The sequence below is a fragment of the Ranitomeya imitator genome, chromosome 3, assembly GCF_032444005.1.
Source record: "Ranitomeya imitator isolate aRanImi1 chromosome 3, aRanImi1.pri, whole genome shotgun sequence".
In the NCBI taxonomy this organism is placed as follows: Eukaryota; Metazoa; Chordata; class Amphibia; order Anura; family Dendrobatidae; genus Ranitomeya; species Ranitomeya imitator.
The window spans coordinates 698,564,032-698,591,084 of record NC_091284.1 but is presented as its reverse complement, the minus strand read 5'-3'; the positions used below and the strand labels follow the sequence as shown (position 1 = coordinate 698,591,084).

The 27,053-nt window shown below is 44.4% G+C and overlaps 1 protein-coding gene across 1 annotated transcript in view; it reads right to left on the bottom strand.

The window, feature by feature from the left end:
* The window catches only part of PIP4K2C (phosphatidylinositol-5-phosphate 4-kinase type 2 gamma), a 107,865-nt gene that overhangs the window by 20,641 nt on the left and 60,171 nt on the right, over positions 1-27,053 (bottom strand). The window contains exons 6-8 of the mRNA XM_069758569.1: positions 19,541-19,579; positions 11,864-11,977; positions 4,087-4,333 (exon numbers count right to left, since the gene is read on the bottom strand). Of these exons, the coding sequence (XP_069614670.1) occupies positions 4,087-4,333; positions 11,864-11,977; positions 19,541-19,579 (400 nt within the window). The remainder of the gene's footprint in view (positions 1-4,086; positions 4,334-11,863; positions 11,978-19,540; positions 19,580-27,053) is intronic.

Genomic DNA, 27,053 nt, shown 5'->3' with positions numbered 1-27,053 from the left:
TTTGGCTACTGCCCCGTCAATCTTAGGGATTTTCTCCCAGGACTCGGAGTCTTTATCCTCAAAAGGATATCTCCTTTTGGATGAAGAGGGTAAGGAACCCATTTTTTCGGGCTTTTTCCACTCTTTGTCAATTAATGCTTTTATTTTTGCATTAACCGGAAACGTGCGTTTCCTTTTCTCTTCTAGGCCACCAAACATGACATCTTCTAGAGACCTAGGTGTCTTCTCCTCTTTAAGCCCCATTGCAGATCTAACTGCTTTAACCAATTTATCTACGTCCTCAGTTGGGAAACATGGACGACCTCCTGAATCACTGTCCGAGGAGGAATCTGAAGACTGGACAGAGGCCGAGGAGGTAGAGGGAGACCGGGATGTTTTATGACTCCCCTGTCTCTGAGAGGCATCTGAGTCTGTGGACGCCTTACGGCTTCTCCTTCTTGGTTCGCTAAGGGCCAATTTCAAGGAGTCTTTTATTTCAGCCTGTATTATGGCTTTTAGGCTAGTGGCAAAATTAGGGGTCTCTTCTTGTATGGTTTTAGTAATGCAGTCAGCACAGAGATCCTTCTGCCACTGAACTGCAAGCGGGTTTCTACAAAGGGCACACTCTCGGTTCTTTGTTTTACCAACCGCTTTCCTGGACCCCTAGTGATCAAAACAGACAAAAATGGACCCTGTTACCATAAGGGTGACATTCACGTAGATCACTCACCACTACCGACAATCAAGGGTACCGATTTTGGAGGCTGGACAGATGCACGTGAAACGTCCCTCCTGGACGCCGACGAATCCTGCCAGACAGAACGACTGCTGTTTCTACCACTTGAGCGGCTGCTCTTGGTATGCTGGTGGCTCGGCAAGGCATCTGGTGAGAGCTCCATTTGCTGCTGCTGCTGTGAAGGCGGCTGCTGCTGCTCCTGTTGTCCTACTTCCATGGTGAAGTTTATGGACATGAGCGCGTCTTCTGTGGTCTAACCCCCTTTTATGGGGGGACCACTGCACTCCCCGCCTCCTTCGGTGCCCAAATTAACCCCCTCCCACTCTCTGCCGTGCCGCCGGAGTTCCCTTTCACCGGCCGGCGTTCTCATCATGGGCGCCGCCATCTTGGATCCGGCGCCCGCCCCCCGACGTCACGCGGGCACGCCCATTCCCAGCGTGCCTTGCGCGTGACATCAGACGAGCGACCCGGAAGCGGCCACCGCACCTGGACGCCGGCAAAGAGGGGAGGGCGGCGTGGCAGCCATGGAAGGGAACCCAGCCCTCTGACCACGCTGCTCAACGCCCGCTCGGACGCAGAGACCCGGAGGACCTGCGGACGGCGCTTCCAGACCCCCGAACCCGACGCACAGGCGCTGCCTGTTCTTCCACGCTGGGACGGGACCTGGGTAAGTGAACCGCCGTGTTCAGTAAGAGGGTCCCTGTCAGGACAGGAAACTCAACTGAAGCGAGGGAGAGGTACCGCCCTTTTATTTTCAGTAGGGTTTCCTGTCCTGGCTGGGCGGATCCCCTCTCTCAGGTGTGCCGTCATGGGGGAAGGGAAAATAACGGCACATCGCTAGCGCGTGCCGAAAATGGCATGCGCTAGAGATCCTCAGCATATTGCCGTCAACAGGTGCGCTAACGGACCCGTTGCATGGCGTTAATTGCGACAATTTCACCATGTAACGGAGTCTGCTAGCGTTAACCCATTAACGCTATGTGAACCTAGCCTTAATTAGCAAAACATACTGGCAGATTCCCTTTAAATTTGAAAATTGCAACTTATTAGCTAAGCCAGCCTACTTGTCCATCAAAGCTGTGTCATGGACAGAAAAAGGGGATGGCTTAGTTCAAGAACTAATGTCTTTTAGTGTTTCCACTAGCTCAAGTGAAGTATTTATTGTCTTTATTCCACAGCTCAATTGCTTAGTGCTGTGGAATATGTTCTACACCTGTAGACACAGAAGGGGTTGCTACAAAGCTCTCTACCAGTGTTGGAATGACAGCAGCAGCTCTCTCTACTAACAGGACAAGGAGTAGTCAGTTATCGGACTTTCAGAATTAAAGTATTTTAGTTTGTTTTATTAATTTACATTTGCAAAACTCCTCAAATAATACAGTGGGTACGGAAAGTATTCAAACCCCTTTAAATTTTTCACTGTTTCATTGCAGCCATTTGGTAAATTCAAAAAAGTTCATTTTTTCTAATTAATGTACACTCTGCACCACATCTTGACTGTAAAAAACAGAAATGTAGTAATTTTTGCAAATTTATTAGAAGAGAAAAACTGAAATATCACATGGTCATAAGTATTCAGACCCTTTGCTCAGTATTGAGTAGACGCACCTTTTGAGCTAGTACAGCCATGATTCTTCTTGGGAATGATGCAACAAGTTTTTCACACCTGGATTTGGGGATCCTCTGCCATTCTTCCTTGCAGATCCTCTCCAGTTCCGTCAGGTTGGATGGTGAACGTTGGTGGACAGCCATTTTCAGGTCTCTCCAGAGATGCTCAATTGGGTTTAGGTCAGGGCTCTGGCTGGGCCAGTCAAGAGTGGTCACAGAGTTGTCTGAAGCCACTCCTTTGTTATTCTAGCGGTGTGCTTAGGGTTGTGTGTCCACTGTCCGTAATACTCGCTCCGCCCAAAAAGCTGCCCCCTTTATATGCACGTTGATTCCGGATGTGTCATTGTACACATCCAGAATCTCCGCACCCTGTGATTTACCTTGCAGCGACAGAGCGTCGCCGCAAGGTAAACAGCCATGCTGCGTTCTAAGAAAGCGACGCATGTCCGTAAACGCAGGACCGCTGCTTGTTCGCACGCATAGTGGAGATGGGATTTCATAAAATCCCCTCCACTATGCTGTAACATCTGGATGCTGCGGGGTGAACGCTGCGGTTGTACACAGCGTTCAATCCGCAGCTATTCCGGAGGTATTCCGGCCTGTGGACACATACCATTAGGGCCATTGTCTTGTTGGAAGGTGAACCTTCGGCCAAGTCTGAGGTCCAGAGCACTCTGGAAGAGGTTTTCATCCAGGATATTTCTGTACTTGGCTGCATTCATGTTTCCTTCAATGACAACCAGTCGTCCTGTCCCTGCAGCTGAAAACACCCCCATAGCATGATGCTGCCACCACCATGTTGCACTGTTGGGATTGTATTGGACAGGTGATGAGCAGTGCCTGGTTTTCTCCACACATACCGCTTAGAATTATCACCAGAAAGTTCTATCTTTATCTCATCAGACCAGAGAATCTTATTTCTCATAGTCTGGGAGAGATTCATGTGTTTTTTTAGCAAACTATGTGGGCTTTCATAGGTCTTGCACTGAGGAGAGGTTTCCGCCGGGCCACTCTGCCATAAAAGCCTGACTAGGGGAGGGCTGCAGTGATAGTTGACTTTGTGGAACTTTCTCCCATCTCCCTACTGCATCTCTGGAGCTCAGCCACAGTGATCTTGGAGTTGTTCTTTACCTCTCTCACTAAGGCTCTTCTCCCACGATTGCTCAGTTTGGCTGAGGTCTAGGAAGACTTCTGTTGGTCCCAAACTTCTTCCATTTAAGGATTATGGAGGCCACTGTGTTCTTAGGAACCCTGAGTACTGCAGAAATTATTTTGTAACCTTGATCTGTGCCTTGCCACAATTCTGTCTCTGAGCTCTTTGGTCAGTTCCTTTGGTCTCATGATTCTCATTTGGTCTGACATGCAGTGTGAGCTGTGAGGTCTTACATAGACAGGTGTGTGCCTTTCCAAATCAAGTCCTATCAGTTTAATTAAACACAGCTGGACTCCAATGAAGGAGTAAAACCATCTCAAGAAGGATCAAAAGGAAATGGACAGCATGTGACTTAAATATAAGCGTCTGAGCAAAGGGTCTGAATACTTACGACCATGTGATATTTCAGTTTCTGCTTTTTTCCAGTCAAGATTGGGTGCAGAGTGTACATTAATGAGAAAAAAATGAACTTTTTTGAATTTACCAAATGGCTGCAATGAAAAAGTGAAAAATTTAAAGGGGTCTGAATACTTTCTGTACCCACTGTAATGTGTGGCTGGAAAACCCCTTTAAGACATAATATAAAACAAAATGAAAATGTAACCCGTACACTCAGAGCTTTTGATGGCATAAACATCGATGCCGGGTTCAAATTCTCCAGGCCCTAGAGGTTTATGGGAGTTTAGGTAGCCAGCGATTCCTTCAGGGGAGGTCCCATAGGAACCTGTTGCATGAATCGCTCCCTCATTGTCAGTTTCTTCCTCCTCAATCTCCTCTTCCTCTTCTTGCTCTGCTCGAAGGACATCATGAATTCCCAGCAAAAGACTATAGTCCATGATTTTTAACTGCACCAGAAACTAGAATACAAACACCAACATGTGATCATTAGCTAGGAACATAGCGCTTACACCACATTAATGTCCTGGTAAAGTATATAGGGGAATAACAAGACTGGACACACGATGCTTCACAATTACTATACACACATTAATAACTGGAACTGCAAAATGGAGGAGCACAAGAACTAACAGATACCAGTTACTTCAGGTGTCCATGTGAACCAGACTGGAAGAAACAGAAGTATATTAAATAATACCAAGTCTACAAATGGAAGATGTGAAAAAAGTAATACATAAAATACCGGTAATAATGAATTAAAATGGATGATGCTAAACAGGGCTGTGGAGTCGGAGTCTGTATAATATGGACAAACTCCAACAATGTGTAATAAATTGGGTACAGTAGTACAATGCAAGTTGTGCTGAATATTTTTTCATAAGAATTTGGGAAAGTTCTAAAATGTTCTATAAATGTCTGTTCTGTAAGGATCTGGGCTTTTAGTTGAGATGAATCTGTGCTGTACTTTATGTCCATGATCAGTAGTGACCAGTGCTGTGGAGTCGTAGTTGAGATGAATCTGTGCTGCACTTTATGTACATGCTCAGTAGAGACCAGTGCTGTGAAGTTGCAGATGAGATGAATCTGTGCTGCACTTTATGTCCTTGCTCAGTAGTGACCAGTGCTGTGGAGTTGGAGTCAGGGAAATTGAGGAGTCGGAGGTTTGGCTTACCGACTCCACAACCTTAGTTGCAAAACTAGATATAGCCTATGGTCAAAAGAGTGGCCATATTTTCTAATATTATTCAACCTTCTGAAAAAATTCCCATGAGAGGAACCCCTATCTCAGCCAGGCTTTATATGGAAATTTTATATACCTTATTGCTGTGGGCAGATGTTCCTCTCCTAGTTATAACTTATTGCCAGGGTTAAAAGATATCAAACCTCTGTCGATTAATTGATCACTGGGCCAGCTCTTATCATACATTGCTTATATAGCGCCATCGTATGCCGCAGCACTTTACATATATAATCATCACTGTCCCCATTGGGGCTCACAATCTAGATTCCCCATCAGTAGGTCTCTGAAGTCTCGAAGGAAACTAGAGAACCCAGAGGAAACCCACCCAAACACGGGGAGAATATACAGACTCCTTGTTAAGAGGCAGTGTTTAGGAGACTGATCACAGTTGCAGAGTAGTGCAGCACAAGCTCAAAGATGCATATATAAAAAAAAAACAAAACCAAGCGCTTTTTACTACACATTAAGACTATGCTCAAACTATCAGTAGTTGTAAGTTAAAACCAGGAGAGGAACAATCAGAGGAAAGTATAATAGAAATTTGCCACCACACCATATTGATAGTGTGAACGTAGCATTATAGCAAGTTTTGGATGAGTCTGTATATGTATACTATTCTGACTCTCTACGTAGATGCCTATATGAAGTAGGGCATGAGAATTGCCAAATGACAAGACCTTCCAATCTTTAAATTGCAATGGTATGAAAACAAACAAACAAAAAAAAAAAAACAACCACCCACAAACAAAACAAAAAACACTGCAGACATGCATAAGACATCAATTTCCTCAAGGACAGAACTAGCGCATCAGCATCACAAGACTCAATTATCCAGACGCTTGTATAATAAGAACATTTTGCTTGAAGAATAAAACGAAGAAACAGAAACATCAAATGAACCAGCAGACATGGAAAAAGAACAATGTAAATAAGCAATGCCATCTTTCACCACAAGAAAAATCCACTTGCATCTCCAATGCAGTAAATACAAGTGACGTTCTGTGCTGCAACAAGAGATCTAACCTTCATCTCTGTACTTAATTATGTACTGAGGCACTTTAGACCACGAGTGATTACCAGCCACGTGGTATAGACAGACCTCAAGTGTTCACACACATCCAAAACAGCTGCAGGTTATTAAATATTATATCGCCTAAATTTTAACTATAGCTTCTTTTCAGAAAGGAAGAGGACCAGAACTCTAGGACCACCAACTGGAAGTAGCAAATCTAAAAGAGAATAAAGACCCTTGCCACATGATTTAGGACACCGAGCACAACTGTAAACTCCATTTTCAGACATGTTTCAACGTGCTTTCCCCTCATCAGCGCAAAGCAGGAGAAATGATTTGACTGGGTGTGTGGCCTCTGATAGGGATCCAAAAGTTACAGAGTAACTTTTTTTTTTTTTTTTTAATTTATTCTGTGTTTTCAAAGTTTTGAATCTCTGTAATGTAATAAATTACCTTATGTTGCTTCCTGTTCTCACAAACGCCATGCTGAAAGGGCAATATGAACGGCATTGCACAAGCTCTTAGAGTAGATGGATTGAACTGCAGATCTAGCAACATAGGTACCCCAGTGGCAGCTCTCATGCTCCGATACCCCATGCTAAGGCCCCTTTCACACAACAGTTTTTTGTCGCAGATTGTGAAAAACTGATACGACGGTTTCGTTTTTTGACGGATCCGACTAGCGGATCTGGCTGAATAAATCGGAGCATGCTCAGTTAAAAAAAACGGAATCAGTCGCCGGATTCCTTCATTTGACGGTTCCGGCACCCATAGGCTTCCATTCCGAGCAAACGATGAACGGTGACGAATCCGTCACTGTCCGCTTTTTTGATGTACATAAAAAAACTTTACTTTGTCAGTTGTCTCTGGCCGCCGGAAAATTTTTTTTTGACGGATCCAGCGAACGACGGATGAAACGTGAGGCCATCCGTTGCAATCTGTTGCTAATACAAGTCCAAAAACCAAAGAAAAACAGAACACCGCACTAACAGCTGGTTCTATCACCTGGATAAATTAAGCATGATTCTTGACCCGTGGAAGCGCAGCAGCGCGAAACGGCCGTCTTGTGGAAGCCCGTGTTTCCCTGCCTGTCCTGCATTTGACATGTCAGAATAAAGTTTGGATTTTATTTGGATGGTGAGTGCCCACATTTCTTCTATTTTCATGCAGTGTTGCTAATACAAGTCTATGAGAAAAAAAAAACAGATCCAGCGGCATCAGTCGCTGGATTCTTTTTTTTTAAAAAAAGTTAAACAGATTGCGACTGATAGCAGGATGCGTTTTTCCCCCTAAACGACGCATTGCGACGTATTGAAAACAACGCTAGTGTGAAAGTAGCCCAAGACAACTTACAAGACTCAGTTGTCACTGTCTGCGTTTACTTTACGTTTCTCCTTGTGTAGAGAGACAGATACTCGTTTGGAAAACTTCTAGACTATGCAATGTTCCCCTGGGAATTTAAATATGCAAATAGGTTCTTCAGAGAGGAAGAAGACTGTAAACTCTATTGGAGGCAACAATCCTAAGGCGGTGTCACACGTTGCGGTTTTTTCACGGTTTTTCCCGATAAAAACGCTATAAAACCGCAAAAAAAACGCATACAATAAGCATCCCATCATTTAGAATGAATTCCGCATGTTTTGTGCACATTATGCTTGGTCTAGGGGAAAATGTGTGTAAATGGGTTAGTAACTGGCTTAGTGATAGAAAGCAGAGGGTGGTTATAAATGGTATAGTCTCTAACTGGGTCGCTGTGACCAGTGGGGTACCGCAGGGGTCGGTATTGGGACCTGTTCTCTTCAACATATTCATTAATGATCTGGTAGAAGGTTTACACAGTAAAATATCGATATTTGCAGATGATACAAAACTACGTAAAGCAGTTAATACAAGAGAAGATAGTATTCTGCTACAGATGGATCTGGATAAGTTGGAAACTTGGGCTGAAAGGTGGCAGATGAGGTTTATCAATGATAAATGTAAGGTTATACACATGGGAAGAAGGAATCAATATCACCATTACACACTGAACGGGAAACCACTGGGTAAATCTGACAGGGAGAAGGACTTGGGGATCCTAGTTAATGATAAACTTACCTGGAGCAGCCAGTGCCAGGCAGCAGCTGCCAAGGCAAACAGGATCATGGGGTGCATTAAAAGAGGTCTGGATACACATGATGAGAGCATTATACTGCCTCTGTACAAATCCCTAGTTAGACCACACATGGAGTACTGTGTCCAGTTTTGGGCACCGGTGCTCAGGAAGGATATAATGGAACTAGAGAGAGTACAAAGGAGGGCAACAAAATTAATAAAGGGGATGGGAGAACTACAATACCCAGATAAATTAGCGAAATTAGGATTATTTAGTCTAGAAAAAAGACGACTGAGGGGCGATCTAATAACCATGTATAAGTATATAAGGGGGACAATACAAATATCTCGCTGAGGATTTGTTTATACCAAGGAAGGTGACGGGCACAAGGGGGTATTCTTTGCGTCTGGAGTAGAGAAGGTTTTTCCACCAACATAGAAGAGGATTCTTTACTGTTAGGGCAGTGAGAATCTGGAATTGCTTGCCTGAGGAGGTGGTGATGGCGAACTCAGTCGAGGGGTTCAAGAGAGGCCTCGATGTCTTCCTGGAGCAGAACAATATTGTATCATACAATTATTAGGTTCTGTAGAAGGACGTAAATCTGGGGATTTATTATGATGGAATATAGGCTGAACTGGATGGACAAATGTCTTTTTTTGGCCTTACTATGTTACTATGATGCGTTTTTTTCCGCAAAAAAAACGCATACCGCACAAAATCCGGCCATGCTCTACCTTTTTGCGGTTTTTTTGCGGATTTCCCACTCCAAAATGCATTGGGAAGTGTCCGGAAAAAACCGCGGCAAAAACGCGTCAAAACCGCATGCGTTTTCTTGCGGATTTCTTGCAGAAAATGTCCGGAATTCTCAGGAATTTTCTGCAAGAAATCCTGAACGTGTGCACATAGCCTAAAAGTCAATATCGACACTGTAAAAGGGGCCTTACCACATGACTTGGGACTAAGAAGCCAAATCAGGAACTCCATGTGCAGAAACATGTTTTGTGGCGTTTGCCCCTCTTACAAGCAAAGCAGAAGAACGGATTTGGCTGACTGAGAGGTGAGGGGTTAACCAAACGGTTTAGTCCTTTGTTGTGGCGAGAGTAAGGTTGATTAGAGCTCAGGACATATTTACACCATTGCTCCATTTCATACAATCTTCTTTGCTCCTCAATGACAGAAGAGTGTAGTCTACACTGCCCATTTCCACTGCCACAGATCTTACCATGTAAATTGCAATGGGTAAAATTGATTGATTTGAAAATGGGCCCAGTGTGAGGGTTAAAAAAAAAAAAAAAGAAATTCCTTTACAAAATATGCCATCGTACTGCAAGTTTTTGGTTTATAAGTCATGTGGCCATGGCCCAACACAAAAATATATATATATATTTTTGGAGGAAGATTGCCTTATGGACAAAGTTTTTATATATATATATATATATATATATATATATATATATATATATATATATATATATATATATATATATATATATATAGATATAGATATAGATATAGATATAGATATATATATATAGATATATATATAGATATATATATAGATATATATATAGATATATATATATATATATATATATATATATATACACACACATATATACATATATATACACATATACATACATATATATATACATACACACACACACATACATATATATACATACACACACACATACATACACACACACCGTACAGACCAAAGGTTTGGACACACCTTCTCATTTAAAGATTTTTCTGTATTTTCATGACTATAGAAATTTTACATTCACACTGAAGGCATCAAAACTATGAATTAACACATGTGGAATTATATACTTAACAAAAAAGTGTGAAACAACTGAAATTATGTCTTATATTCTAGGTTCTTCAAAGTAGCCACCTTTTGCTTTGATGACTGCTTTGCACACTCTTGGCATTCTCTTGATGAGCTTCAGGTAGTCACTGTGAATGGTCTTCCAACAATCTTGAAGGAGTTCCCAGAGATGCTTAGCAATTGTTGGCCCTTTTGCCTTCACTCTGTGGTCCAGATCACCCTAAACCATCTCGATTGGGTTCAGGTCAAGGTCATATCATCTGGCGTAGCAACCCATCACTCTCCTTCTTGGTCAAATAGCCCTTACACAGCCTGGAGGTGTGTTTGGGGTCATTGTCCTGTTGAAAAATAAATGATGGTCCAACTAAACGCAAACCGGATGGAATAGCCTGCGGCTGCAAGATGCTGTGGTAGCCATGCTGGTTCAGTATGCCTTCAATTTTGAATAAATCCCAAACAGTGTCACCAGCAAAGCACCCCCACACCTCCTCCTCCATGCTTCACGGTGGGAACCAGGCATGTAGAGTCCATCCATTCACCTTTTCTGCGTCGCACAAAGACACGGTGGTTGGAACCAAAGATCTCAAATTTGGACTCATCAGACCAAAGCACAGGTTTCCACTGGTCTAATGTCCATTCCTTGTGTTCTTTACCCCAAACAAGTCTCTTCTGCTTGTTGCTTGTCCTTAGCAGTGGTTTCCTAGCAGCTATTTTACCATGAAGGCCTGCTGCACAAAGTCTCCTCTTAACAGTTGTTGTAGAGATGTCCCAAAACAAAGAAAAAAAGAAAAAAATGGAGTGCACGTTGAAGCGCAGTAGCGTGAAACGGCCGTCGTCCTTCTGTTCCACGTTCTCCCAGTGTACCTGCACATGTTTTGATTAAAGGACTGTTTTCATTTTGGACCGGTGAGTGCACTCCATTTTTTTCTTTGTTTTGGATTATCATGGACTGACAGGCGTGCACCCAAGTATCCAGCAGCAGGCATATAGGCACAACAGCTTGGAATTTCTGTGGTGGTATTAGAAATATTTAGTAGCAGTGCCATGCATCACTTTTTTTCTCTCTATATCTATAACATTCAAAAAACTGTTGTAGAGATGTGTCTGCTGCTAGAACTCTGTGTGGCATTGACCTGGTCTCTAATCTTAGCTGCTGTTAACCTGCGATTTCTGAGGCTGGTGACTCGGATAAACATATCCTCAGAAGCAGAGGTGACTCCTGGTCTTCCTTTCCTGGGGAGGTCCTCATGTGAGCCAGTTTCCTTGTAGCACTTGGGGACACTTTCAAAGTTTTCCCAATTTTTTTGGACTGACTGACCTTCATTTCTTAAAGTAATGATGGCCACTTGTTTTTCTTTACTTAGCTGCTTTTTTCTTGCCATAATACAAATTCTAACAGTCTATTCAGTAGGACTATCAGCTGTGTATCCACCAGACTTCTGCTCAACACAACTGATGGTCCCAACCCCATTTATAAGGCAAGAAATCCCACTTATTATACCTGACAGGGCACACCTGTGAATTGAAAACCATTCCCGGTGACTACCTCTTGAAGCTCATCAAGAGAATGCCAAGAGTGTGCAAAGCAGTCATCAAAGCAAAAGGTGGCTACTTTGAAGAACCTAGAATATAAGACATAATTTCAGTTTCACACTTTTTTGTTAAGTATATAATTCCACGTGTGTTCATTCATAGTTTTGATGCCTGCAGTGTGAATTTACAATTTTCATAGACAAGAATATACAGAAAAATCTTTAAATGAGAATGTGTGTCCACATATACTGCACTGAGAGCAGATTCACACTACCTCAACATCCCGCTTCAGTTTCTCCATGAAGACTTTCTTTTGTTCTTCATCCACGTACACCTTCTGGCTCTTGTTTAGGAAATCCATGTCCTTCAGAGTTGGGAGTTCCTTTATCTGATGACAAAGTGAACAATGAGCACCCAATAAATAGAGGTCACCAAACACCCTAAATAGAGTCCTAATGTGTGTCGGGGTGTCCAGATTCACCCCTGACAGAACTCAGAAGAAAGAAAGTTCTGGCATGCTAGACTTTAACATGCTGGACTCTGTCCCTGATGTGAGAGGAGTAAGAGTGAACGTAGACTAGCTGGCAGCCGAATACTCGTTCTATTGGCAGTCATCTAAGGTTCATTAAAGGTTGTCCAGAACTTTATTAATGACCCATCTCCGGAAAGGTCATCAACTATTGGATCAGTGGGTTTGCAGCACCCTCACCAATCAGCTGTTTCCGAAGGTGGATACTGCAAATCCACCCTCCCCCCATTTTAATCAATAAAGGTAGGATGTGCAGTACCTGGCCACAGTCACTATGTAGCTGACATAGCTGTGTAGCTCTGCCGCCGCCAGGAACAGCGGATAGTCAGGGGCGCAGAGTGTCACACCCCACCAATAACATTGATGACTTATGGTAAGATTAGGACATCAACATAAGAGTCCCAAGAAAACCCCTTTAAGGTGAATTTGCTGCACTTCATGACGTAAGGCTAGGTTCACATTGCGTTAGTGCAGCAATGTCCAAAAAGGGATTGTGTTTAGCGATCACGCTAGCGCAGATGCCTGATCTGTGGTAGCGAGAACGGACCCAAAAACGCTGCAGACAGCGTTCGAGGTCCGTCACAAAATAACGGAACATCGCTAACGCATGCCAAAAATGGCATGCGTTAGGGATGCGTTACATACATTGCGGTCAATGGGTGCGCTAACGGATCCGTTACATTGCGTTAGTAGCGCTATGTAACAGATTCCATTAGCGGATACCCACTAACGCAATGTGAACCTAGCCTTACAAGTATTGTGGTTGATTTCATGGGCAAAATAAATATGTCTGAAAGAGCCCTAATTATGGGGAAATTGTCAGGCTCGCTATAACATCTAATAACTATAGCTCTCACCTTGTAGAAATTAAATCAAACATTTCTCTAAGCAAAAAAGAAATTGATACCAAAGACACGAGGGACCTAGACTATAATGACTCTTATCAGAGAACAGAGGCAGTGCTTTCACCACATAGAAACGCTCCAAAAGTGATTTCTGGAATTTCTGCTATGTTACATTTATAGCCGAGTGTCCTCAACCTCAAACTCGGAGATCCAAATAAGGCTTCAGGTCATTTACTCCAAGCATCAGATAAAAAAAGAGGAATAGCGTGCCCAGAACTGAGCGAGCACCGAAATAATGCCCTGACAATCCGAACACAAGCAAATGGAACGCTTCATGACAACCTGGACTATACTAAAATCTGAAAACCCAATTAAAACAAACAACTTTTTATGCATTGAAAATGCCCCATATGTAGTGACATGTGGCTTGTTCTGCAACATATTGCAGTTTTCACACCATCAGGTTATTATTAACAAGATTCCCATTTTCTGAACTTAACTACCCAACAACTGCATTAGGGCTTGTTCACACATGTGCTCGTTCCGTAAAGAAAACAAGGGGTGCATTTTTACTGTTTTTTTTTCCCCCAAATGAGATCAATATTGGCTAGCCACAAAAAAAAAAAAGAAAAGAAAAAGAGCAAAAGTAGTTTGCGCTGTGGTTTTCTCACCCTAGTCTGCATTTTATGCAAAAAAGAAATACATCAAGCAGGCTGCAGCTGAAAAATAGGGATTTTTGTGTACTCACCGTAAAATCCTTTTCTCCGAGCCATTCATTGGGGGACACAGACCGTGGGTGTATGCTGCTGCCAATAGGAGGCTGACACTAAGTGATACAAAAAAAAGTTAGCTCCTCCCCTGCAGTATATACCCTCCTGCTGGCTCTCAGCTAACCAGTTCGGTGCAAAAGCAGTAGGAGATCAATAACAATATATGAGCGTATAGCATGTCATATTCTAAAAAACAAGCATAAGCTAATAACAGGGTGGGAGCTGTGTCCCCCAATGAATGGCTCGGAGAAAAGGATTTTACGGTGAGTACACAAAAATCCCTATTTCTCCTTCGCCTCATTGGGGGACACAGACCGTGGGACGTCCCAAAGCAGTCCCTGGGTGGGGACAACAATAGATCAGGCCCTGTGTAACCGCTACTTACAAGTGCGCCACCGCGGCCTGCAGAGTCCGCCTGCCCAGACTCACATCTGTGGAAGTGTGGGAATTATAGTGCTTCAAGAATGCATGCGGACTGGATGAATCCACAAGCTTGCAGGCGTGCCTTGCTGACGCCTGGTGCCTAGAACCCTTGATAGACAGGGAGATAGGCTGACATCTAGCATGGAAGGACTCCTGGATGGTGAAAAGAATTCACCATGTTATCATGGTCGATGAAACGGCTAAACCCTTCCTGAAAATGACAGGAAGCCCAAATAAAATGTCCAACCTTCAGAAGGACGCTGTCCTCAAGACGTACCTACTCAAAGCACTCACTTCGTCCAGAATATGGGGGATCTTATTCCATTTTGTGGACTGGAGCCAAAAGAGATGAGGGAAGAACTATGCCCTTATAACAGTGGTAATACAGTACCACCTTGGTAACAAGGGATGGAGATGGCCTGAGGACAACCTTGCCTCGAAGGTAATAAGGGAAAAAAGTCTGAAAGAGCAGAGAAGCTAGCTCCGAAGACTCGTCAGAGTGAGAATATCGCAGAGGAGAACGGGACGACTTTCCCTGATAGTAAAGTCTGCCCGGATGAAAAAGGAGCCTACTGTAAGGCTCCTAGGAATAATAAGGTCCCAATGATCTAACGGTATGCGATAGGGAAGAACTACGTGTGAAAACTCCCTGTGAGAAAGTCCCTACTTGCAGTTGTGCTGCGATAAGGCGAGAAGATACTAGCTCCGCAAACAAAAAATGGACGTGGTCAGTGCGGATCTCTGAGGATCACTGGGGCCCCTTTCTGCTTCCGAAAGGCTTTCGGAAGCAGTGGAAGGGGAGTTATGGAAACTGGTACCACGGCAGAAGCAGAGCATGGAGAGCGATGGCTCTTGGATCTCGAGGCCGAACCACGAACTCGAGTACATTGGCCTTCAGTCTGGATGTCATCCCACCTACAACTGGAGAGCTCCAGTAAGGACAGATCTGATGGAAGACTTCGGGGTGAAGTTCCCACTGACTTGAGGCGGAACCCTGATGGCTGAATTTGTTTGCCGTTCAGAGTTCTACTTCTGGGATATATACTGTCGAGATCACCGAATAATAGACTTCGGCCCATCAGAGAAAGTGAGGTACCTCGGTCATGGCGCCTGATCGTGGGAGAAGAAGACTGGCATTGGTAGTTACTAATAACCATTGAACCGGGAGAAAGGCCCTGGATAAAGAAGGAGCTCAGAGACTATTGTCTGAAAGTCTATTTGACTTGCTGAAAACGAGCGGAGCGAAGGAAACAGTTTCCATTGTCGTCACCATTTTTGCTCAGAACTCTTAGCAAATCGAATGAAATGAGGGGGTGAGTAATCAAGTCCTCAGAACTCTCCTTGCGCAAGCTCCCTGTTGAAGGGCCATGACCTTGTCTCGAGGAAGAATTACCATCCTTCTAGAAGTGTGCAGGATCATCCTCAAAAAGGATATCTGCTGGGCTGGAAATGAGGAGAACTTGTCTAAGTGTAGCTGCCAGCCCAGGAGAGAAGGTATCGCAAGAGATATAGACGACTCCGCGTAGTGCTGGAAGGGTGGCTAGACAGACCAAACAGGGCAGGACGAGCACGCCTCTAGAGTGCAAGAGAAACATGACATCCGCCATGACCCGAGCGAACACTCTGGGTGCGGAAGCAAGGCCAAAGGACAAGGTTGTGACATGAAAATGCTGTTGACGAATGGAAAGGCGAAGGAATTTTTGCAGAGGGCAAGCAACCCGAATGTCGATGGATGCCGGAAACTGCACCTTTTTCTGTTTAAGTAATGGCTGAGCGGAGGAACTCCATCCAAAGAAGGAGGACCATGTCAAAGGTTGTTAGAAGTTTGAGGTCCAGGGTCGATCTTACTTTTCGTTCCCCTGTTTGGAACCAAGATCCCTTAGATCTAGACTGTGCTGGACAATCCTTATACAATCCTTTGTCAGTCTCCCGCTCAAAGGATTTGATTGGCCAGTTGTTGCTGGTGTGAATCAAGGTAGTTAGGGTCTCCAGCCAGGAGACCATTGCTCTAGCAATCCATGCGGCCGCTAGGGAGGATAGAGCGCTGGACTCGAAGCCGCTAGACGGAATTAACCAGATTTGCTATCTGACAGTCCGTGGTATATTTAATTGATGACCCATCAGGTAGGGATACTGGTAGGAATACCACAGGAGATTCTACCCGGTTAATCTGCCCCATGGCAGAATGTGCGGCTGCATCCAGCAGGTCATAGTCTCTTGCCATCTCCTCTTTTCACGGTGCAGAGATAAAAATTAGGCACCCTCGATCCATCAACCTCTTAACAGGGAAGTGGAGAGGAATTGTCCGCCTTCTTGCATCATCCACTAAATAGTGGTGATGCAGAGGGGGGAGCTCGTACGCCAAAAATGGTGCCTCTATATGTCCACAGAGTTCAGGTCTCCAGGTGGACAGGACAGGTTGTCTAGCGTTAGGCCTGGAAGCAGAAGAGGAAACATGGAGACGACACTCCGTGTGCTCGTCTGTTGATGGTGTGGGGAGATTGTTGCCCTTTAAAAGGACCCGTCGCCCTTAAAAAACAGGCCAGGCATGGCATCCCACGTAGAGGCTTCTGTCCAGTGAATCGCTTATCCAAATTGAATGGCAAATGCTCTCGAGGGAGTTTAGTCTCTGAAGCTCTGGCAAGCTCAGGCAATATCCAATCCATATTCAGAGCCTTGTTGTCATCAAATCATTGGTGAGGGAGCAGGAAACGAAAAACTTCCGTTTTCTAGATGCCTGTATGTTTCTAGACGCCTGCACGTTTCTAGAATACTTGCGGCCCCTGCTAGCCGACGGCTCCCATGTAGGATAGGGACCATGTATATTGGTCCTGCGAGCACTCCAAACACAGAGGGTACACAGAGGGATTCAATCTCTTGGTCAGAGAACCATGGATTGGTCAGTGAAGAAGTCCACTGAGGGGAACTAGAGGATAAAGCTGGGGTCGGCGGCGGAGGGCTCCTCGGACTGATCAAGCGCCTTTAAGACCAGGAAATATTGGTCATACGCCTTTAAGACCAGGAAATACCGGCAATGCGCCTTTAGAATCGGAGAAAACCGGCCATGCGCCTTTAAGACCGGGGAATACTGGTCATGCGCCTTTAACACCAGAGCATACTGGTCATGCACCTTTAAGACCAGAGAATACTGGTCATGCACCTTTAAGACCAGAGAATACTGGTCATGCACCTTTAAGACCAGGGACTACTGGTCATGCGCCTTTAAGACCAGGGAATACTGGTCATGCGCCTTTAAGACCAGGGAATACTTAAGACTGGGAATACTGGCCATATGCCTTGCAAAAATACTGTCACCCCAGTGTGAGCTGGCCGGGTGGACCAAGATGGCCACCGGGAGCTGCAGAGTTGATAAAATCTCGCAGAGAGCGAGAAGCGCCAATTTGGGGGGCAGAGCCACAGACACGATGTTGAATAGGCCCAAGCCGGGGCCTAAATTTCTGTAGCCGGCGGGCGACACCAGCGGGGCGTTCCAGGCAAGACTTCCAGGATGCGGCCTACAAATCGGCCGAAGCCGGGGACTAAATTTTTGCAGCCATCCAGAGCGTTACCTCAGAGAGGTGGGCCACAGGGAAGTGGCTGAGGCTGCCTGTCAGCATGTGGATATCCCACTGAAGATGGATCCACTCACCATTGATGCGCGTCCCGGCATGGAGCCGCCGCGGATGTGGGTTTCAGCGCGGTTCTGTGCAGCGTGGACGGTGCAGGGATAAGCCTCAATCCATCATCCGTTTGTTAGGGAGGTGGAGAGGACCCGTCCGCCTCCTTGTGCCATCCGCTTTCACAGTGGTGGGACAGTGGGGGCTGCTCGGACGCCATAGAGAGGGGCCTCTGTACAGCCACGGAGTTTAGTCCGGGTGGACAGGGCCAGTTGTCCGGCATTAGGCCTGGCTCCAGGAGAGGATACATGGAGGCGACACTCCATGTGGTCGCCTGCTGCTGGTGTGGGGAGATCGGGACCATGAAAGGAAACGTCGCCCCTGAAGTGAGCTCAGGCATGGCTTCCCACATCGCAGGAAAGGGTACGTGGAGGTATACTCGCCGTGCTCGCCTGTTGATGGTTCAGGGGAGATCGGAACCTTGAAAGGAACCGTCGCCCCCTTCACTCCGTTAATTAAAAAATAAAAATTTACAGAAAAGTAAACAATAAAATAAAAACGTTGGGGTCTGAAACAGACCCATGTGCCTCCTACAGACACTAAGCAAGAACTGGTTAGCTGAGAGCCAGCAAGAGGGTGTATACTGCAGGGGAAGAGCCGAGAGCCAGCAGGAGGGTGTATACTGCAGGGGAGGAGCCGAGAGCCAGCAGGAGGGTGTATACTGCAGGGGAGGAGCCGAGAGCCAGCAGGAGGGTGTATACTGCAGGGGAGGAGCCGAGAGCCAGCAGGAGGGTGTATACTGCAGGGGAGGAGCCGAGAGCCAGCAGGAGGGTGTATACTGCAGGGGAGGAGCCGAGAGCCAGCAGGAGGGTGTATACTGCAGGGGAGGAGCCGAGAGCCAGCAGGAGGGTGTATACTGCAGGGGAGGAGCCGAGAGCCAGCAGGAGGGTGTATACTGCAGGGGAGGAGCCGAGAGCCAGCAGGAGGGTATATACTGCAGGGGAGGAGCTAACTTTTTTTTGTATCACTTAGTGTCAGCCTCCTATTGGCAGCAGCATACACCCACGGTCTGTGTCCCCCAATGAGGCGAAGGAGAAAACATTTATGGTGAATTTATACCAGTAGTTCATCGTCAAATAAGCGTTCATAAAAACACTAGTTACTGATTATCGGTCCGCCATAAACATGTCTGCGATCACCCAGCCTTAAGTGAAATGCTCTTTATCAGGATAGTCAAATCATTGAAGCCAGCAAGAAGAAAAATGGTTACAGAAGGAAACTGCCCCGTCTAAACAGGGGATGTGCTGCTGATAAATTATATATTGCATGGGGACAGAACGATCTTATCAGCAATGATTCTGTTATCATTATTTGTCGGTCTGTGTAAGCTAAAAATACATTTTGTGGGGAAAAATAAAAATGACCAAACTAAAATGATGTGGAAGCAGAAGTGTGAGCGCTGATCGACACTAAGAGTGCCCTGATGGGCTGGGGTTGCTCGTCTAAATGCCATTTTAATGAAAAGAGTATTTTCAGTGTAATTATAATTTTGGATATTTATATAACCTCTTATGGTGCTTAATTTTACAATTTATATTTGGTAAAAAAACAAAAAAATGTTTGTACCTACGATCTTGACTAGAGAAAAAAAAAAAAAAAGGCAAGCTTAATACCCAATAGTTATATGCAAAGGAGGAAAAACCGAAGAAAATGGTGCTAGAAGTGCATTGTATGTATGCTTTTAAGTGGAAAGGAAAAGAAATATACCTTCTCTTTATCACTAGCCTCTCGTGAAACCAAAGATCCCTGTGAATGATATAAAGAAAGAGAATCAGTAAGGAACAATGCTCAACTAAAATACAGTGATATCGGAATCCAAACAGTGCAAAACTTTACAAAAGAAAGTCGTTACTGGAGGTCACACTGCATAGTTTACTGTCCTGTTGGCAATTTGGAGGAGTTATGTTTTTAAGCCGTAGCAAATCCAGGTGCTGATGTGTATCTTCCAAAGCGCCTCTGCTGGCCTAGGAAGACACGGACAGGGCAGGGAGTAAGAAACAGCACGTATATAGACCATGCATGTGACATCAGCTCCTTGACCCACTATGGCTTAAAAGAGGTTGTCTGTGCCCAGGAGATGGTTGTCTGTGCCCAGCAGCACTCAGCAGCGGATGCAACATATTGAAGAGTTGCAAAGCGCAGCTATAATCCACATGTTTACATCAGATTTGATGCTGGGCCCTCCCCAATCTGATGCTGATGATATAGCATATTTATAGTCCATCAATTCCTGGACAGACCATACTATAGACTCAGTGAGTATTCATTGTACATACGCCATCTGCAGCCTCTTCTATACGGAGCTCCAGTGCTTCACCTCCTTGCAGGGGGTGGGAAGGGTTTGGAACCAGGAGCCATTCACTTTTATCTTAAAGGTACCGTCACACTCAGCGACGCTGCAGCGATATAGACAACGAGCCGATCGCTGCAGCGTCGCTGTTTAGGTCGCTGTAGAGACGTCTAACAGCAACTCCAGAACGATGCAGGAGCGATCCTGTGACGTAACGGCGACTCACTTCTCGTTCTCGCTGGTTGTTAGCTCCATGTAAAACATTGCTGGCATCGTAGCTTTTGATGTCAAACATGACGATACACGCTGACCTGACGACGAAATAAAGTTCTGGACTTCTAGCTCCGACCAGCGATGGCACAGCGGGATCCAGATCGCTGCTGCGTGTCAAACACAACGAGATCGCTATCCAGGACGCTGCAACGTCACGGATTGTTGTCGTTCTCTTTGCAAAGTTGCTGAGTGTGACGGTACCTTAAGTCTGGGAAAAGGACAACAGATCACATCCCGGGACTACCACCTCCTCTGGGATCATGGCTCTCTTCTTCACCAAGCACAACTTCACTGTGTCCAGTATCCTAAGACCGACTTCACACTCAGCGTATGAAAATACGGTCCGTATATTACGGCCGTAATACGCTGAAAAGTCCCGAAAATAGTGGTCCGTAGCTCCTCCGTAGGCAGGGTGTGTCAGCGTTTTTTGCGCATGGCATCCTCCGTATGTAATCCGTACTGCGTGGTTTTCTCGCAGGCTTGCAAAACCAACATACCGCTATAGAAGTGATCCATGTGTCCCAAAAAGAAAAAAAAAACAAAAAAAAAACAAATCATATATATATATATATATATATATATATATATATATATATATATATATATATATATATATATATATATATATATATATATATATATAAATAATCAGTGAGACACATATGTATATATATTAATATTTTTTCCAGCGCTATTACCGGCTTTTTCTTTCTCCTTCCTAAACCCCCGACATGATTTGAGACATGGTTTACATATAGTAAACCATGTCTTCTCTCCATTTTTTTTGCAGATTCCACACTACTAATGTCAGTAGTGTGTATCTGCAAAATTTGGCCGTTCTAGCTCTTAAAATAAAGGGTTAAATGGCGGAAAAAATTGGCGTGGGCTCCCGCGCAATTTTCTCCGCCAGAGTAGTAAAGCCAGTGACTGAGGGCAGATATTAATAGCCTGGAGAGGGTCCATGGTTATTGGCCCCCCCCCCCGGCTAAAAACATCTGCCCCCAGCCACCCCAGAAAAGGCACATCTGTAAGATGCGCCTATTCTGGCACTTGGCCACTCTCTTCCCATTCCCGTGTAGCGGTGGGATATGGGGTAATGAAGGGTTAATGCCACCTTGCTATTGTAAGGTGACATTAAGCCTAATTAATAATGGAGAGGCGTCAATTATGACACCTATCCATTATTAACCCCTTCATGACCGGGGGATTTTTCATTTTTCCGTGTTCGTTTTTCGCTCCCCTCCTTCCCAGAGCCATAACTTTTTTATTTTTCTGTCAATTTGGCCATGTGAGGGATTATTTTTTGCGGGACGAGTTCTACTTTTGAACAACATCATTGGTTTTAGCATGTCGTGTACTAGAAAACGGGAAAAAAATTCCAAGTGCGGTGAAATTGCAAAAAAAGTGCAATCCCACATTGGTTTTTTGTTTGGCTTTTTTGCTAGGTTCACTAAATGCTAAAACTGACCTGCCATTATGATTCTCCAGGTCATTACGAGTTCATGGACACCAAACATGACTAGGTTATTTTTTATCTAAGTGGTGAAAAAAAATTCCAAACTTTGCTTAAAAAAAAAAAAAAATTGCGCCATTTTCCGATACTCGTAGCGTCTCCATTTTTCATCATCTGGGGTCGGTTGAGGGCTTATTTTTTGCGTGCTGAGATGACGTTTTTAACGATAGCATTTCAGTGCAGATACGTTCTTTTGATCGCCCGTTATTGCATTTTAATGCAATGTCGCGGCGACCAAAAAAACGTAATTCTGGCGTTTCGAATTTTTTTCCCGCTACGCTGTTTAGCGATCAGGTTAATACTTTTTTTGTAATTGATAGATCGGGCGATTCTGAGCGCGGCGATACCAAATATGCGTAGATTTGATTTTTTTTTATTGATTTATTTTGATTGGGGCGAAAGGGGGGTGATTTAAACTTTTAAGTTTTTTTTATTTTTTTCACATTTTTTTAAACTTTTTTTTTTTTTAACTTTTGCCATGCTTCAATAGCCTCCATGAGAGGCTAGAAGCTGGCATAGCACGATCGGCTCTGCTACATAGCAGCAATCTGCTGATCGCTGCTATGTAGCAGAATTGCACGTGTGCTGTGAGCGCCGACCACAGGGTGGCGCTCACAGCGACGGGCAATCAGTAACCATAGAGGTCTCAAGGACCTCTATGGTTACCATTCACAAGCATCGCCGACCCCCGATCATGTGACGGGGGTCGGCGATAACGTCATTTCCGGCCGTTGGATGTTCATAGATCGTGGGAACTTTCCTAGAAAGCCTAGGAGCTTTCCAGGTAAGTTCCCACGATCTATGAACATCCAGCAGAGGGTGCCTCACCGCAAATGAAGCTAAATATAGATCATTGATCTATATTTAGCCTCATTCCCCGGGGTTTTGCAGCAAGGAGCAGCCTGCATTAGCGCAACTACTTGCTGCAAAATGTTTTAACCCCTTCAGAAGGATTTACATCGTTGGACGTTACAGATCTGCGGAGGGTAAGTATATTGTTGGTTTATTATGTTTTTTTACTTACAGAACGAGGGTCTTCAGTGACTGGATTGGGCGTAGAATAAAATACTCCAACAACCATTGTTTTTATTTAATTAAAATAATTTTAAATAATGTGTTTGTGTTTTATTTAACCCTTTACTACAATTGGATTAATAATGGATAGGTGTCATAATTGACGCCTCTCCATTATTAATTAGGCTTAATGTCACCTTACAATAGCAAGGTGGCATTAACCCTTCATTACCCCATATCCCACCACTACACGAGAATGGGAAGAGAGTGGCCAAGTGCCAGAATAGGGGCATCTTACAGATGTGCCTTTTCTGGGGTGGCTGGGGGCAGATGTTTTTAGCCAGGGGGGGGGGGCAATAACCATGGACCCTCTCCAGGTTATTAATATCTGCCCTCAGTCACTGGCTTTACTACTCTGGCGGAGAAAATTGCGCGGGAGCCCACGCCAATTTTGCCGCCATTTAACCCTTTATTTTAAGAGCTAGAACGGCCAAATTTTGCAGATACACACTACTGACATTAGTAGTGTGGAATCTGCAAAAAAAATGGAGAGTAGACATGGTTTACTGTATGTAAACCATGTCTCAAATCATGTCGGGTTTAGGAAGGAGAAAGAAAAAGCCGGTAATTGAATTACCGGCTTTCAAGCTGTATAGCGCTGGAATAAATATTAATATATATACATATATGTGTCTACTGACACACATATATATATATATATATATATATATATATATATATATATATATATATATATATATATATATATATATATATATACACACACACACACCTATTCTATGTGTACACATTTATTCTACCTATTGGACTGTAAGCTGTCAGTGTGATTTTACTGTACACCGCACTGAATTACCGGCTTTTCTCTCTAACAGCGCTGCGTATTTCTCGCAAGTCACACTGCTTGTCCGTGTGTAATCCGTATTTTTCACGCTTCCATAGACTTTCATTGGCGTATTTCTTGCGCAGTACGGTGACAAACGCAGCATGCTGCGATTTTGTACGGCCGTAGAAAGCCGTATAATACTGATCAGTAAAATACGGCAGATAGGAGCAGGGGCATAGAGAATAATTGTGCCGTATTTTTTGCGAGTTTTACGGACGTAGTTTCTGCGCTCTTACGTCCGTAAAACTCGCAAGTGTGAAGCTGGCCTAATAGTTTTATTAGCTCCAATTGATCTCCCAGTAGATCTTCCATGGAATGTCTGTCTCTCTGAGCTAAAAAGTGAATGAAGAGCAATCTGCGGCAACATGGTGACATTATACAGCAGAGCTGGGCCATGTTGATCTGAATCAATGTGAGGTAAAACACTTGTTACAGAGCTCTGCACGACTTTTCTGTCTGCGATCAAGATCAGAGCCATTTACCTCAGCAATGACCAGGCACATTTTCAAATCTTTTCGAACATACGGTTTAAAGGGAACATGTCAGCAGAATTGTGCTCAGTAACCTACACACAGTGTCAGGTCGGCGCCATTATACTGATTAAAATGATGCCTTGGTTGATTAAATCCGTCATGTGGTTGTTTCTTCATCTTTATTTTTGTGTTAATGATATACTCGTGTCCTGGGGCGGGGTTCACGTATGTGGTGCTCTGATTATATATTCATAATGCAGGCTGCTGACAGGTCACTGACCCCTCAGTGACCCGCCCCCTTGTTTGCATAATGAATATACGATCACATGCTGAATAAAAAAACAAACAAAAAACAAAAAACACTTCTGCAGGCAGGTGCCAGCCTTGGCACCCGCACTGCAGCATAATCGCATGTGTACTTTGCACTTATTCCCATTTGCAGATTTACTTGGGCAAAAAAAAAAAAAAGTAAATAAAAAGTCATTTTGAAAATGGCGCCCGCCGCACCTGCGCAGTAGCAGCTATCGGTTTGTATAGAGATCCGATAGCGCCGCCGGTGTACAACAGCAGCTACCTTGCTGAAGGAAAAAAAAAAATGTCCTCCACCAAGATGGCACCGTCCGTGCTTGCGCAGTAGCAGCTCTAGGAGATCGCCGGCAGCTGCTATTGCGCATGCCCCAAAATGTATTGTGCAGTTTCTCCTGACCACGCAGATACCTTATTTGTGGGGGAAATCTACTGTTTGGGTGCACAGCAGTGCTTGGAAGGATAGGCGCACCATTTGTCTTTTTGAATGTAAAATTTGCTGGAATAAGGAGCGGATGCCATGTCGCGTTTGGAGAGCCCCTTATGTGCCTAAACAGTAGAAACGCCCCACAAGTGACACCATTTTGGAAACCACACCCCTCACGGATTTAATCCAGGGGTATAATGAGCATTTTGAACATACAGGTACGATCTAATTTTATCAAATTCTGTCGTCATATTGAATGTTGTCATTCATGTTGAGCGCAAGTGCTCGCTATTAGAGTTTGTGTCGGGTGTTCTGATATGCACTGACTATCACAGGTGCTCAAGTGACATGCACGAGTCCCTGTCCCCCATGTTTTGCGGCTGTTTGACACCCCCAAAAAAACAAACAAACAAAAAAACACATGCAGGGATCCGTGATACTCCATGCATATTCGATGAAACAATGCAAACTCGAGTATAGAGCAGTTGCGCTCAACAATGTCATATCGTTTTTTTTTTTTAAATTTTGACCAAAAAAAAAAAAAAAAAATCTAACCCCAACCCTAATCCCAACTGTAAAGGATGGAAAAAATATTTTATAATTTTTATCTAACTAAGGGGATGACAAAGGGGAATTTGATTTACTATTTTTTTTTTTTTTTGCTTTTGATCCCAGCGGTGGGAGACGGGGGGCAGGCGGAGGGAGACGGGGGGCAGGCGGGGGGAGACGGGGGGCATGCCCGAGAACTTATTGCAGAGCACAGGCGCCGGTGACGTCACGAGAAAGAGAGGAGGCAGAGCCCGGAGGCCAGAGGGGGATGATGGACGGCTGAGAGGCTGTTGAGACAGAGCGCGAAAACATACCTCCCTGACTCAGAGGTATGGCAGGAAATTTATAAAACTCATTATTTCAGCGTTCCTAAGGATAATAAACATAAGAGCCACCTTCACAGAATGCAGCCTTAAGGTACCTTCACAATGAACAACTTAACAATGATAACGATAGCGATCCATGACGTTGCAGCGTCCTGGATAGCGATATCGTTGTGTTTGACACAGCAGCGATCAGGATCCTGCTGTGACATCGCTGGTCGGAGCTAGAAGGCCAGCACCCTATTTCGTCGCTGGATCACCCGCTGACATCGCTGAATCGGCGTGTGTGATGCCGATCCAGCGATGTCTTCACTGGTAACCAGGGTAAACATCGGGTTACTAAGCGCAGGGCCGCGCTTAGTAACCCGATGTTTACCCTGGTTACCATTTTAAAATGTTTAAAAAAACCAAAACACTACATACTTACATTCCGGTGTCTGTCGCGTCCCTCGCTGTCAGCTTCCCGCACTGACTGAGCGCCGGCCGTAAAGCAGAGCACAGCGGTGACGTTACCCGGGGACTTCGGCATCGTTGGTCGCTGGAGAGCTGCCTGTGTGACAGCTCTCCAGCGACCACACAACGACTAAACAGCGACGCTGCAGCGATCGGCATCGTTGTCTATATCGCTGCAGCGTCGCTTAATGTGACGGTATCTTTAGTGCTGCTGAAGGTGGCTCGTTTACTTTAATAGGCCCGGGAGGGGGGGAGGGGGAGTTTTTATATTTTTGTGCATTCATTTCTTCCATATCGTCTTCCAAGTCCTAACTTTCTTCCATTTCCATTGACAGACGTATGAGAGCTATTTTTTTGCGAAATAAGTTGTACTTCTCAATGTCAATTTTACAATATGATGTACTTAAAATGGGAAAAAAAATACAAGTGGCATAAAATGGCGAAAAAATGCAATGCTGTCATTGTTTTGGGGGGGGTATTATTTTTACAACGTTCATTGTGCTGCAAAAAAACAAAAACAAATGGAAACACCATTGTGAAGGTCATTCCAATTATGGAAATCGCACACAAGAATAAATTTCTTCCTATACAAGTAGTGAAAAAATATTCTTAAAAAAATATTGTTTTGCTGTGTTGCGATTTTTTTCCTGAGACAAAATTTTTATTTTTCTATTGATATGGCTAAGTGAGGCTAT